This window comes from Elgaria multicarinata, chromosome 8 (genome assembly GCF_023053635.1).
Source record: "Elgaria multicarinata webbii isolate HBS135686 ecotype San Diego chromosome 8, rElgMul1.1.pri, whole genome shotgun sequence".
In the NCBI taxonomy this organism is placed as follows: Eukaryota; Metazoa; Chordata; class Lepidosauria; order Squamata; family Anguidae; genus Elgaria; species Elgaria multicarinata.
Genome location: NC_086178.1, coordinates 93,349,614 through 93,364,832, shown reverse-complemented (window position 1 = coordinate 93,364,832; position 15,219 = coordinate 93,349,614). Strand labels below are relative to the sequence as shown.

General features: G+C 43.8%; 1 protein-coding gene across 2 annotated transcripts in view; it reads right to left on the bottom strand.

The window, feature by feature from the left end:
- Window positions 1–14,715, bottom strand: part of LOC134403011 (broad substrate specificity ATP-binding cassette transporter ABCG2-like) — a 43,129-nt gene extending 28,414 nt beyond the window's left edge. Inside the window, exons 1-3 of one of the 2 annotated variants that reach the window (XM_063133023.1) lie at window positions 14,328–14,715; window positions 2,027–2,241; window positions 765–824 (exon numbers count right to left, since the gene is read on the bottom strand). In XM_063133023.1, coding sequence (XP_062989093.1) covers window positions 765–824; window positions 2,027–2,175 — 209 coding nt within the window. In that variant the 5' untranslated portion in view covers window positions 2,176–2,241; window positions 14,328–14,715. The remainder of the gene's footprint in view (window positions 1–764; window positions 825–2,026; window positions 2,242–14,327) is intronic. The other variant, XM_063133024.1, reaches the window with a different exon arrangement.
- Window positions 14,716–15,219: the final 504 nt, after the last annotated feature.

Sequence of the window (15,219 nt, the reverse complement as noted above, 5' to 3'; positions counted from 1 at the left end):
GTCTCGGGCATGGGGAACGCCATTGCACTTCATACTAGGCTAGGTTATCCAGCAGAATGGGACTTCTATTTCAATACTGGGCTCATCTACACCAAGCAGGATATTCCACGATGAAAGTGGTATGAAAGCGGTATATAAAAGGCAGGAGCCACACTACTGCTTTATAGTGGAATTGAAGTGCACTACAGGATCTACACTACTGCTTTATAGTGGTAATGAACTGCACTGACAACTGTTGGGGCCCATGACATATCTGCACCAAGCAGGTTATAACATGATGAAAGCGGTATGAAAGCGGTATGTGATATGTGCCAATGGGCCCCAACTGTTGTCAGTGCACTTCAATACCGCTATGAAGCAGTAGTGTGGCTCCTGCCTTTTATATACCATTTTCATAGTGCAATATCCAGCTTGGTATAGATGAGACCACTGTTTCCAGCTAATTGCAGAAAATGCCTAAGATTGCATTCATGGGCTCTAGCGTGGAGCAACCCAAGTTCAACCTTCAGAATCTGCATACAGACTGATGCAGTGATGTACATGCCTGGTGTGGTTGGAGAAGTAGATGACCCAACCCCTCCATCTACATTATGCAATTGTCCCACAAGTGCAGCTCTCTGTGCTAGGGGAGTTACTAACAGGAATGGGGGGGGGGAGAAGGGTTGGGGGGTCAGAAAAACCCCATAGACAGGGCAGCTGGGGGCTGGATCATCCCCTGGATAAGTAAGTGCAGGCATTGATCTATAGTCAAGAACAATACTTACGAGGTTTTCCCACTTCCAGTTGGTCCCAAGATGGCATTCATCCCAGGTTTCATGATGCCGCTGGGGAAAAAGGAAATATGTGGGTTAACAGCTCCTAAATCCGCCATTTCTAAATTGTGTGGATTTTTTTTTTAAAAGTGACAAGTTTTGTTTTTAATTCCATGATTAAGAAAAATAAATATCTTTGATGGAGCCTCTTCCTTCGTCAGCAGCAGTATGATAAATATTTTATTGGAATGGCAGTTATATTTTTACAGCCACACCAGTGTGACTGGCCTGATCCCACAGAGGTGAGGTTTTTTACCAGGGGGACATCTTGGTTCTCAGTTTAGAGCATCATCAGAGGGGGAGGGGGTGGAATCGTGTTTCCCAACCGTCGCTATGGCCTCCTACTGCTGTCCCACAATAGTGATGATTTCTTTATATGGGGGAAGAAAGAGGAAGCAGCAATGGCCACGTGGTCCATTCAGTGGACGTTTTTATTGTGCTGCATTTCCTGCACACAGCAGGAAATGGCGGCAAGTTTCACTTAAAAAAAAAGAAAGTCAGATTTACCGGGGTCTATTTTGTTGTGGAAAAAGACCAGAAGGGGCGGGAGACATGCAGGAGTTGGACATCATTGTCAAAAGGACGCACGGAAAACCCTGAGTGGGCAGTAATGAGCGTGCCATGAAATGCTCATCTGATGATGCCCTTAGTCTTTTTACCCCAGGGATATTAAACACGTTTCAGCCCAAGGGCTGAAATCAACTTCAGAAAAGCTGTTGGGGACCCGGATTCTAGTAGTGGGTGGAGCCAGAGGCAAAAAGGGGCAGGACCAAAGGCAAAAGGGGCAGCCCCCCAAACCAAACCCCAGCCTATTTTAGGCTAAAGCTCTTAGAGCCAGTAGCTAAGCCTTAAGAAAGTCATTCCAACATTGTAGGGTGGTAAAAAAAAACTGTACAAAAGCCAGGAAACCACCAAACAATCAGTGTTCCAGGGGAAAGGCACAGAGCCAGGGAAGCAGGCACTAGCTGGGGAATCCTAGCAGGATGGACTGGGGCCCCAGTGGGCCGAATTTATTCCATGGGCCTGAGATTTGACGTTTCTGCTTTAGCCACTGTGCTTCACTGGCTCTGTTCAGTGGGTTGGATCCAAGACTCAGTTGCACTTAAGTCTCACTAATTTCAATGGGAACATAACTGCAGCTAGCTTAGCCTGGATCCGACCTGGTATCTTTGCAATACAATTTTTCTTGTAGTTTGAGATGGTAATTAATTTACCTGACATCCCTGAGAACTTCCTTTTCTTCTCCTCCTTTGCAAGGAAATGTCCAAGGTGTGCTGACAGAGTAATGAATGTTCTGGAAAGCCAGGATCGGGCCTTGAATGTTCAGCTGGGTAACAGCTTCCCGGACATTTGAGAGCTCCATTTCGAGCACCCGCGTCACTTCAGATTGCTGGAAGGACACAAAAAAGCTTCCCTCTTAATCTGCCACCTAAAGGGAGAACAAAAGGAAGGAGGGAAAAATGCTAAAACACTCTACTTGAACGGCTTGTCGCCAGCTCTGTTTTGCTCTGCCTCTGCTCACTCTCTTTTGCTATCTCAGAACAAACTGACTTTTATCTATGACACATGCTGGAGTGTCATAAGTCAGGCAAAGTCCTGCTCGTCCTACCTACTTGTGCAAGCAGAGTTTTATGAATGCTGATAAAAACCTCAGTTGCTCTTGGCAAAATGACGGGCCAAGAAGTGCATTCACGGAGGAACAATATGAGAGCATGCTGTATCTGACCAGTGGTTAGGGTGACCATATGAAAAAGAGGACAGGGCTCCTGTATCTTTAACAGTTGCATAGAAAAGGGAATTTCGGCAGGTGTCATTTGTATATTTGGAGAACCTGGTGAAATTCCCTCTTCATCACAACAGTTAAAGGTGCAGGAGTTATACTAGAGTGACCAGATTTAAAAGAGGGCAGGGCACCTGCAGCTTTAACTGGTGCGCCTATAACACTTTCTCAAAATTCCAAATATGCCCACCAATCCACAAAGGTTGGGAACCCCTGCTTTAACCCAATAACTGGATAAAAGCTAGATGGCTAAACAAAATCCCTACTATATCATTTATGTATTTCCTACATTTATATCCCACCTTTCCTCCAAAGAGGCCAAGGCAGAGTACATGGTCCTCCTCCACTCCAATTTATCTTCACGACAACCCTATGAGGTAGGTTAGGCTGAGAGTCAGTGACTGGCCCAAAGTCACCCAGTGAGCTTCCATGGCCGAGTGGGGACTAGAACCTGGGTCGCCCAAGTCCCAGTCCAAGACTCTGACCACTATACCAGGATAACTTTCTTCGTGCCCACATTCAGAGTTGAAGGACATAATTTTTCATTACTTCTCCATATTTACATTCCACTTTTCTGTTTCAAATAAATACTCAAAGCAGATAACAATCTCAAAGAAAAGTAAGGTTTCCCAATGTTTTGAGTTTTCTTATTGTTCACAGTTTAATGTAGGATTGTTTTAATGAGAAGTCCATTAACAATTACAAAGTAGAATCTATACAGTCAACTGCAATTTCATCATATAGGAAGCAGCTAAAGCTTTGGGTGTTAGCTCAGGGAATTAACATTAAATAGGGTGACCATATGAAAAGGAGGACAGGGCTCCTGTATCTTTAACAGTTGTATTGAAAAGGAAATTTCTGCAGATGTCATTTGCATATATGGAGAACCTGGTGAAATTTTCTGTTCATCACAACAGTTAAAGCTGCAGGTGCCCTGCCCTCTTTTAAATCTGGTCACTCTAGTATAGCTCCTGCAGCGTTAACTGTTGTGATGAAGAGGGAATTTCACCAGGTTCTCCATATAACAAATGACACCTGCTGGAATTCCTTTTTCTGTGCAACAGTTAAAGATACAGGAGCCCTGTCCTCCTTTTCATCTGGTCACCCTACATTAAAATTAAGGCTTGTGATTTGAATAAGCTCTTTCAGTTCCTGAGTCTAAAATGCCTTATAGTACAATCCCATGCAATTTATGCAGAAGTAAGTTCCAATGTGTTCAATGGCACTTACTCTTTAAAGGCACAATCTCATGTATATTTAGACAGAAAGAAGTCCTACAACTTCTCATCCAACCATGTTGTCTTCTGTCTAAATATGCATAGGAATGCATCCTAAATAAGTTTGTTTAGGATTGTAGCCCCAAAACATGAGCAAGCAGAAGGCAAAACTGGATCTAGTAGATGGATGATTTACAGTAGACCACAAAGGATTTCTTACTCCCAATTGTTTAAAAATGACAGCAAAAAATTGACTCCCCCAGGCCACCCTATTATACTGCTGAAATGAACAAAGCTTGGAGTAACCAGGTGTTAGTTTTTGTCTGGAAGGACTGTGAACTCTGTTCACTTTTGGTACTAAGAACAAATTCCTGGGCTTAGAATTGTTCGATGCTAATCATCTTTCTTTTTGTACCAGTCTCCAGTTGGTGGTTTTTTCCGGGTTTTAGTAACACAGAAGGCTAAAGTATTGGAAGAAAATGAAAGAAATGTCATGATCATATTTGGACAGGAGGTGGCAGTGCTTGTTCACATTTCACAAACCTACACCAAAACTCTGTTCCTTCAGGAATTTACAGAACCAAGAGATGATGTTGATTGCTCTATGAATGAGGCTTATTACTTAACTCTTGATAACCTAAGAGAGGCCTACTGAAATGAAAGTGATAAGTATCCCTGGAAATGAGCATCTCACATATGTGTAGGGGAGGGGCAGAGATGTTGTTGAAGTACAACTCCCATCCTCTCTCACCACTGCCTGTTCAGGGTGGAGTTGATGGAAATTGGAGTCCAACTACAACTGGAGGGTCATGGGTTCCCGACGCTGGGTGTAGGGAAATACATTTAAAATCATTTTCTGAATTTCAAAGATTCTGAAGTGAGTTGTTCTATAGTCCAAATAGGTCACACACCCACACCCACACACACCTGCCACTGCCAGAGGCATGGTTAGTTCAGAAGTGGTATTAGGGTGTTACAGCAAAAAAGCAGACAGTTGGACTTAGATGCAAGGAATTCCCTCAGATCGTCCCTCAGCACCCACTTTTTCAGATCAACCCCTTCATATTTATTTGTAAATGTAGCCAAATGTAAGCAGGGCTGGCCCTATCATTAGGGCGGAGGGAGGTGGCTTTTTCAGGCAGCTGATTTGGGGTGTCATGAAAGGACAATAACTTGTCCATTATATACGGTATCATTTATTCCCAGGGAGAAGCGCTAGTGGGATTGTCTGCCTCAGGCACCAAAATAACTTGGCCAGCCTTGGGTGCTCCACACCTTGACTTGGGAATGGAGAGAGAGGTCTCAGGCAGCAAAAATGTATTGTCCAGGTCCTGAGCTCAAATATATGTAACTGCATTTTCTCATTTTTATCCTTGACTACAGCTTTCCCTCTAGATGTGATGGTCTCCTCTAACTATGTGGTGTCTTCAGTGGAGGCTGGTGGCTCCGATGTCAGTGGGATGGAGAATCCGCCCCAGGGTTTCTGTTAGAACACCTTGGATAGCTACTTTAGGATTCTGATTGAAGGCCACAGTCGAATCACAACCCCACTGACATCTGAGCCACCAGCCTCCACTGGCTGCCTTCCACACTCCGTTTTAGAGTGTAAGCTATGGTGGGCTGGGTTGGGGGAGAGAAAAGATAGAAAGCAGGGCGTTTATTTATTCATTCGTTCATTTATATATACTTATGAAACTTAGTGACTTGTATGCTAAAGGTGCTGTATAAATAACTTTTTTAAACAGGAAGAATAGACTCCTGTACACTTTTAGCAGTTGTGTAGAAGAGGGAAATTTTGTCAGGTGCAGCTTGTCCCTCAGGGAGTGGGAAAAGCTGCACCTGCCGTGATCTTGTCCACTACATAACTATTAAAGGAAAAAGGGCTCTCTTCTCCATGGTTTTTGGTCATCTTCATAGTAAGCGTTTCCCCCTTAATGTTCCCTACTGACCTATATAATAATGGTGAACTCTTTCTCAGAGTGTAAGTCTTTAGATAGCTGAAGTGTCACCATTCACAAAACGTGAGGGAGATATTGGCAGGGTGGGGAATCCAAAACAACCCCATGAGGTCTGAGTGGCCACAGAATGCTGTCCGACTGCTGAGAGAGAAAAATGGGGGATGGATGGAATGGAATATATTGGAAGAGGGTACAGTTGACTGGCAGGCATTCAGAACAAAAAATTCCACACTACAAGTGGGACCCACTTATGCCTTCTTCTATCCAGCCCTCCCAGGGGAAGCAGAATTACTTCACAAGGAAATGGCTACCATAGATTTTGAGCAGGGCTGCCACTTTTGCTTCTCTTTTTCTCCCCTAACAAAACTTTTATATCAGTCGGATGAGAGAAAGTCAAGAATTGCAGTTTTTCCAGTGAGGAGAGGTGGCAAGCTTCACTTGTTGAATTTAAACCCTTGGGTTTGGACATCCAAGAGACCGGTCAAGTTTCCCAGGCTCATATTACTTCCATGCGTGACTTGTTTGCAGCAGTGATACCAGCGTTCCTCACAGTTACTGTAACATGTACCGCCTTGAGTTTCTCCACAGTTCCACATTTGTTTGGCTCCCAAGTCAACTTAGCACCAAACTCAAAACACATCACTGGCAACCATGTCAGTCAAAAAAAAAAAAAGTTAATAGAGGCCCTGGATTGCATGTGGAGTGGAGGTTTATATTACGGGGTGCTGACCCAACCTAGAACCTCTCATTCCATGGGGGAAGATCCTTCCAGCCCCTTTCCCCTAAAGGACAGTTTTATTTTCCTCACTCCCCCCAATCTTGCTGTCAGTTCCTGACTCTGTCACTCCACACAACTCAAAATACACCTCTGGCAGTGTCTTCTGAACATGCTGGGCTAGGTTGACTGTATGTGCAGAGAGCCTTGGGTGCCTTTTCAAGCCTCCGCTGCTACTTTCCCTTTGACTATTTTTCTCATTAAGCCCACCAGTGCTACTTTTGGGATGTGTGTGTTTATTCTTGTTGAAACAGCATTAATTAGCTTCAGCTGCCACCCAGAGTGTGCTTCTTCAATTATCTTTTCCAGCTGCTTTCTCCAGAGGTTTAACCACTTCCTGACCAGGGCAAGCTATACTTCATGTGCTATAAACCACTGTTTGTTTTAATTGCATCCAGGAAGCTCAGGAGCCCTCCATCGGTTAGTGGTGGGCAGCTGAATGACACTGATCCTTTCCTCCCCCTAAATTTGGTATCAGAATGCCACAACAATGCTTTGTAGGAGCTGATATTCCTGGCAGTTAGTTCTGTAGAACTAATAAACCTCTACAAAAGTGGCCAGTGGACACATCTGGAATGTTGAGAGGGTGTCATGGGTGCTCTCACAAAATGGTGGCCATGGTGGGGAGCAAGGCGAAATCACAAAATGGCTACCATGGTGGGTATGGTCAGTCATAAAACACTCATTTCCTAGAAGCCTAACTGGTGAGGCAAAACAAAAACTTTCTCAAGAATCTAAAGCAGAGATGGGTTCCGAGTTCCAAAACACAAATTTCTTTTGAACGTAGAGGGCTGTACTCCCACACCTATTTTGTGGAAAGCACACTTGAAAACAAAATACTGGGCTGCAGCTAGCCACCATTTTATTTTCTAAGAATATCTCCAGGGGCCTTTATTCTTGGAAATAAAGATGGAGCAGTTCTAGAGGCTGGCAGTTCCCTTTGCAGTATGCCAGGGTCCTCGTCTTTTAGTTTTTTCATTAAAAAACAAAAACAAAACTTTTAAACTTTTTTAAAAATAAAGTGCGGCAGGGTTCCAAAGGAAGTATTCACAGGCATAGTGGTGCCCATGGGCTCTACATGTTGTGCTCACGGACTCTACAATGATCTTTCTCCAAGGAAAGGGTGGCCCACTTTTAAAAGCTGTAGCTGTGCTTTTATCAGCCATTGGATTTGCAGAAAGTGGCAGGCGATAATGCTTGTCTCCATGCTGTGAAAGTTCTCACCTACTGATATCTGTAGAGGAAGCTGCTCTTAACAGGAGCAGCCCAGGTCAGTTTTTTCTGGTCACTTGGAAGCCTTACTTGATGATCACAGGCTTTAAAAAACAGGAAATAAAAGGGTAAGCACAAGAATAGTAAGCTTCTAGAAAACAGAAGATTTGTTAACCCTTTTCTTCCAGGCTCTTCATGGGAGAGACTACGACACAGCAGCAGTGTGCAAACTTTTTAGCACATAAAAGGCTCCTGGTCTGGGTGCCTCTCCCTCTGCATCTCCAGGAAAGGGATTCTCTGAGAAGAACAGTCAGGGATGGCTTTGAGACCTGCAGTCAAATCATGGCCTTGCTCATCTATCAGCCTGAGCCTGCACTGTGCTGTGTTCCCTATCTCCCCTTCAAAGACAAGCTAGAGGTTGTGTGGGAACTGAGAAGTTGCCTTCCCAAGGTATGGATAGCAGCTCCACTAATCTGGACATTTTGTTATTTTTTTACTTATTGGAAAGCAGACTTGTTCAGTTGTTTGAAAGTATTGAAGTCAGTGGCGATGCAAGATGTTCTGCTGCCTGAGATGGGAAGATGCTGCCACTGCCTCCCCCCGTCCTGCACTCTTGGACAAGAGATCGGTGGCAGCAGTGCCCACAGGGGCCCTCCAGCCATGGTTTTTTTGTGATTTGCCACCTCTCCTGATGTGCTGCCTGAGCAGGGGATTCACACTGCCTCATGGGAGGGCCAACCCCGACTGAAGTTGTTTTGCGAATGGCTCAATACTTACAAACATATGTTGAAGCTGTTTTGAAAATGAGAGCTCAGTATACTAGGGGAGAGGACATTCTTTGCCTGCAGAAGGTCCCAGGTTCAGTCCTGGGCATCTCCAGTGAAAAAGATCAGGGAGCAGGTGATGGAAAAGGCCAGTCTCTGCCTGGGACCCTGGAGAGCTGTTCCAGCTAGATTAGACCATAACCTTCCCTAACCAGGCATCTTCCAGACATGTTAGACTCTGTTGCCTATCATCACCAGCTGGCTGGCTGGGGATGATGGGAATTGTAAACTAACACATCTAGTAGGCATCAGGTTGGGGGAGGCTGGCTAGATGGACAAATATTCTGAGCTGGTATAAGGCCACTTCCTCTATTCACCCATGTCTTAATCATGACTTAAGAACAATATTTGTTTGTGGGTTTTTTCCTATGCTAATCACAACTCAGCACATTATGGTTCAATTTCCCTTTTTTAGGTGGGTGGGGGGCAGCGGCATATATCAATTCCCATTTTTTAGACTTGCAATCTAATCCTTCTTTTAAAATCTATCCAAAGATCTGACTTGCATTGACTTCATTCAGCTCATACGTTTAACATCTAAGGTCCTCCTCCGGGTGCCTACTCCGAGAGAGGCTCGGAGTGTGGCAACGAGGGATAGGGCCTTTTCGGTGGTGGCCCCTAGACTGTGGAATGATCTCCCTGATGAAGCTCGCCTGGCACCAACGCTGCTATCTTTCCGGCACCAGGTTAAGACTTTCCTCTTTGCCCAGGCATATGGCGGCACATCCTAATTACCCACATGTTTAGTTTTTAATCAGTTTTTAATGCTTGTATGTTCTGTGTTTTAGAGTTTTAAATTTTGTATACTTGTTTTTACCTCAATTTTAGAATTTCTGTAAACCGTCCAGAGAGCCCTGGCTATGGGAACGGTATATAAGTGTAATAAATAATAAATAAATAAAATTGAATACGGTATGGTTATTGATAGAGTATCACAAATACAACCGGAACAATCATGACAACCTTCTTTTAAGGAAGGAAGCCGAATGGATTTTTAAGTTGGGCACTATGCAGTCTAATGGTCTGAATGTGAGTTTAGAATTTGTATCTTTTTTGGGAAAGTGATTCTATGGATGATCTCTCCTTGCAAATAAACCATCATCACTGTTCTAGTCTGTACCTTTAAGATTCATGTATATAAAATGACCTGAAAGGCAGAAGGAACACACCTGTCTGCAGAACTTGCTGCCTTTGAAGCAGTTTGAATTAGTCGCCAGGGATTGAGGTTTGAACTTATTAATACTCTTTTGTTAGACTGTTAGTTTTTATCATGTTTCTGAAACCTTGTATTTGTCTTGCAGCAAAACCTCCTCTGGAGGGATTCAATAAGAAACCAGGATGGAAAGATTACTTAAAGTTATCAATTCCCCCTTACTCCCATGGCATTGCTCATTAATGGTGGTGAGTCTTAACAGAAAAAGTTTTGGGTCTTATCTGATGCTATTTGAAAACTACTATGTAACTTCAAATTGGATTTCATTTGTATTATGTATGTTTTTGGTCTTTACAGATAATGATTTTGTTTTTCTGAAGAAGCCAAAAAAACACGGTGAAACAGGTCTGAACCGGGTGCCTGTAAAAATACTTTCGTTGGCTTAAAGACCTCATCTGGCTTGTATAGCATTTGTCTTCAATTTATGTTCAAACCTTCGCCCATCTGTAAAAATTACTGTTTATTTGTACTTTATGTATGTATAACACATATGCTCTGTGCATAGAATTGTTCAATTCACCATTTTCCGCTTACCTTGTACAATTACTTTTGTTATGGGTTGTTACTCATTATAATAGTCCTTGAACAGCTGTGCGCCCTTTAGCATTTGTTTGTTATTCCTACTCACCTGGTGCCCTTTTTTGGTAATTCTAACAGAGTAACTCAGTGCCATATAGGTGAGCTAAAGGAACTGGGAGCAACGGAAGGCAAACTGACAGTACTTAGGTGCCACGGAGGACAGTAAAATATTTCTGAGTGTCCTCTAAATTATTATGAATGTTCCCATGAAATTAATAAGACTCCCCAAGTCAAGATCACTGGATCCTGGCTTGCATTTTGGTAGAATATGTCTGAAAGGCCATTTCTACATCACATTAGTCATTTTACAGATTACACAACAACAGAGCCAAGTATAGGGCCAAATCAAGAGCTGTGGTCTCTCCTGACTCTCTGGCCATTGTACTTGCACAATACAGATGTTTGCAAACATCAAAATGTAACTTCTGAATTGGTCCTTCTAATTCAAGTCATCTGAATCCTGTGGAGCCCGTTCTTCCTCTCCCACCCTCCCCACTTCGCCCCCCCCCCCCAATCTAAAGCAACAGATGAGAACAGCAGGCCAGCATCCAGCCACAATTATTGTTGGGTGTTGACAAGAATCAATGAAAAGAACGAGGGAGTGTTGTCAAGAGGTCACTTTAGTGGCTCTTTCATTTTTTCTCTGAGAAGGAAGTTAGAAAAGCAGAGCCCTCAAAGCGGTATTGAAAGAGGGGCAGGAACAGGATAATGTGCCCAGCCGAGGCAAGGAACCTCTGAGTGTGAACCACAGTGTCTTAATTATCTGTCAACAATTACTCCTTTCACAGTGGAACATATGGTAGATGGTTTGCGTAAGAAAGAAAACAAAAATACTTTAGAAACTTAAATGATGTTGGAAAAATAGTAGAAATTGCTTTAAAGGGATTCCGGGGGGGGGGGGGGGGAGTGGCACGCTCAGGATACTCTCTCCACAGGAGTCAGCTGGGTTTGGTTTTCTCTGACAGTGTTGCATCCACCACAAGCGGCCAAGATCCTACCTCTCTCTCTCTGACCCTGGTCAGATGACATGCTAAACCACGGGGGTTAAACATTTTGAGCAAAACATTACGGCTCAGCATATCGTGTGACCCATGACTTAACATGTCATGTGAACCAATCCTAACCACAGTTTAAATACGAGCACTAACCATTTGCTGTAAAAGTGTTAGCGGCCTAACCATGGCTTAGTGTGTTCTCTGAACAGGCCCAACGCAGGCCACTTTTGGGGAAATGTTTCATGCTCGCCCCCAGCACTCATGGGAGCACCTTCAACATGAAAACAACTCCTTCATGGATCTGCAAACAGGACCGGAAAATTCTGTGATATTAGTTGATGGATACATCACTGGTTCTGTTGCAAATAACTACCTAGGGTGACCATATGAAGAGGAGGACAGGGCTCCTGTATCTTTAACAGTTGTATGGAAAAGGGAATTTTAGCAGGTGTTATTCATGTACTCCTGCAGCTTTAACTGTTGTGTTGAAGAGGGAATTTCCCCAGGTGCTGCATGCTTACAAATGACACCTACTGAAATTCCCTTTTCTATATAACTGTTAAAGATACAGGAGCCCTTTCCTCCTTTCATATGGTCACCCTAACACTGACATTAGAGGAGTGTACATGGGGCAAACTCTGGTTGAATCAAGGCAGCCCTTGAATACTTAAATTGGGTTGGTTCCATTATATCAAAAGAAATTCTGCTTAATGCTTTCTCGGTTGAATTTTTAAGATGTTTTTAGAATGTTTTTAGGATGTTTTTTAGGATGTTTTTAACAATGTATATTATGTTTTAATTCAGTTTATGTATTTTATTGTTTATTGGTTTTCCCCGCCTCGATCAGAATGGAGAGGTGGGTAAGAAATACTATTATTATTATTATTATTATTATTATTATTCACAACAATGAGAGGTAGATGGTCCTACAGCAGGGATGGGGAACTTCTTTCATTTCAGTAATAGGCGGGGCTGAAAGCAAAATGGGTGGGGCCAAAAATACTAAAAATGCCACCAGACATACACCCTGACAGTACTGACCCACAGCCCAGGCAAACTCTTTAGGCCCTAAACATGCCACTAGAAAGGGGGTGTTTCAAACCTGACTGCCTTTAATGGAGGAGACAGTCCGCCCCCTGAATAAGTGATAAGGTCACCTCTGTATCTTATTTTATTTTTACCTGAAGAGTTAACTGCCAGATGCTGTTAAGGTGCATCTCCCACCAGCTCTAGTCAGTACAGCCAACAGTGAGGGATGATGGGAGTTGCTGTCCCACAACATTTGGAGGGCCCCATTCCTGCTTTATGGCCTCTATGGAGAAAGCAACCTTTGTCAAGGACACTTTAGCCAACTATTTCTCTCTAGGAGGAGGACTCTTTGGTTATTCTAAACTACAGAGCGATTTTGTCCTCTTCCTTCTGTTCCTTCTCATGTGACTGGCATTACATCTGGATCTTCAGTAGTTACTTAACACCAAGCTACTGCTGGTAAAGTGCATCCCCTCCAGCAGTAGAGGCAATTCTAGAGGTAGGCCTTTAATAAACAGCCCAAGAGAATAACCAAGACAGACTAAAACTGAAAAATGATTCTTAATAAATTAATCAGATTTTAATTTTCACCAGGATTTATACTGTTGTGGGATCGGGTTTCTAGAAGTTTCACAAGTATTTGAAGTGTGTGTGTGTGCGCGCGCATGTGCATGTGTGTGCGCAAACACCCACACACCATAATGAATTCTGCAAACTATCCTGCCCCAACGGTTTTTCTGCTCTAGGGCACCAAACAAGATGGCAACTGCTGGGCCTCACCCACCATCTTCCTCCACTCTTTCCTCCCCAACTGCTACAAGGCAAAACATTTTTCTGGCTACTATGGGAGGAATGCCAGAGCATGATGGAAGAATGGTGCAGTAGGTACAGGCGGCAGCCTCGTGCAGTTCTTTGGAGAACAAAATGTACTCAGGTTTCGGGTGCATGTTTGACAATGCAATGTATGCTTAGAGTAAGACTTTGGCATCAGGCCTCCATGGATATCAAAGAAAGCTTCTAAAGAGCCATCTTTATTTTTGACTGAGAAAAGTACTGGTTATTACTTGCTTTGTGAATTTGCATGGGCCAGGATACAGAGAAGCTTCTGCAAGTGTGCAAAATCAGTCAGTATGAACCTGGGGTGGGGTGGGTGTGGCAGTGGCGGTGGTGGCTGAGTTTTTCACTTTCAGTTGCAGCCCCTCTTGCCTTATGGACTGCCATGGCACACCTGCATTTTGGCTCACATAGCCCCACATGGATTCATTGTACCCACAAACAGCAGTTACTGTGAAATTGTGCCTAATATCTCAAGCAAATTTGCCCAGTCACACTTTAGCAAAATCCGTAGGTGTACAAATCTCCACATGACAGGTTGCACACACAAACACCTCTGCAGTTGAGTGTATGTTTGCACTTCACATATGCTCACATCAAATGTGTCTACAGCTGCCACTATGGGGATAATGGGAGTTGTAGCCCCAAACACTTCAAGAGTATCTGATTGGGGGATGGCTGGGTTTGGACATCAGTGTATCTGCAAAGATGACACTGGTGTGCTGAGGTTCTTTAGTGGTAGCTTTTTAAAGCTTGTCCATGTTTATATTTCATATATTTGTTTTAATCATTATTGTATTAGACACACACAAAAACACCCTTGCATCTAAAAAGGTGACACACCCACACAATAAACTAGATTGTTTGCAGGATTTAAGAACAGAGCAATTACAAAACCATAGACATCAATCAGATAAAGAAATTATCATGCAGATGTGCTAAGAGGTGGGAGGAGAGACTTGGGAAAGGAGGGCAAAAGGAGAATGGATAGTGGGAAGTGAAGAAGAAGACCTCACAGTTCAGGAAGATTTTAAGCATGGGACAGAAACACAGGGGCATTGCCATGTGGCACAAACATAATGCAGGAAGTGACCCTTACCGTGCAGTCCTGTGGTTGTTTTCTCAGAAGCAAGTTTCCCTGTGTTCAGTTGGGCTTACTCCTGTTCCAAGTCAATGTGTTTAGGATTGCCGCTGAAACATTACAGGCCTTGAGGGTACATGTGTGGAGGGGTTTGCTCATGGGCGCTCCTTGAAGGTTTAACGTTATTCACTGTTCAAGCCTCATTGCTAGAAAGCTCGGCTGCCCAGCAGAGCTCCTCTCCGCCTTCCATGCACAGCAGGCCTACGAGGCACCTCGGCCTGATGGAGCTGCACCCCTTCCTCCGCCTCTGTATTCGGTTTCCGACGGTTCTCTGCCACTCCGAGGCTCCGTGACAGATCCAGAAATGGAGAGCTGTCTTTCACTAGACGGTAGGGTTCGTGGACTGGTGTTTCCTCCCCTCTGCTGTAATGTGAGCAATTATAACCCGCCCCTAAGATACCAGATGATTTTTTATTTATTTATTGTTTCATGTGCAGATTCCGATTCGCTGCCACAGGACAGATTTACGTGCGTGTGTGCTTGTTCGTGCGCGCGCTCCCGTAACCAGAGGGCGGGGTGGGATCTTTCAGTTTCAAGCTCTCCAAAGAGCAACAGAGCAAAAGAGCGTGTCAAAATACTATTCTGTATGCACAGCAGGAAATATCTTCCCACAGACTCTTCAAACCTTCTCTTCCTTTGCCTGCACTCTACCGAAAGGCAGGCAACAAAAATATTTTATTTCTTTCGTTTATAAGGGTATTTAAAACTTGGCTTTCAGCTGTAAAAAGGTCCCCCACCTCCCCAAGCGTTGGGACGGTGTAAAATCCGGAACGGAACAGGCTGGAACGACCCCTTTATAGTACAAAACAAAACAAAACACACACACGCACACCAAAAACAGTGGCACGTG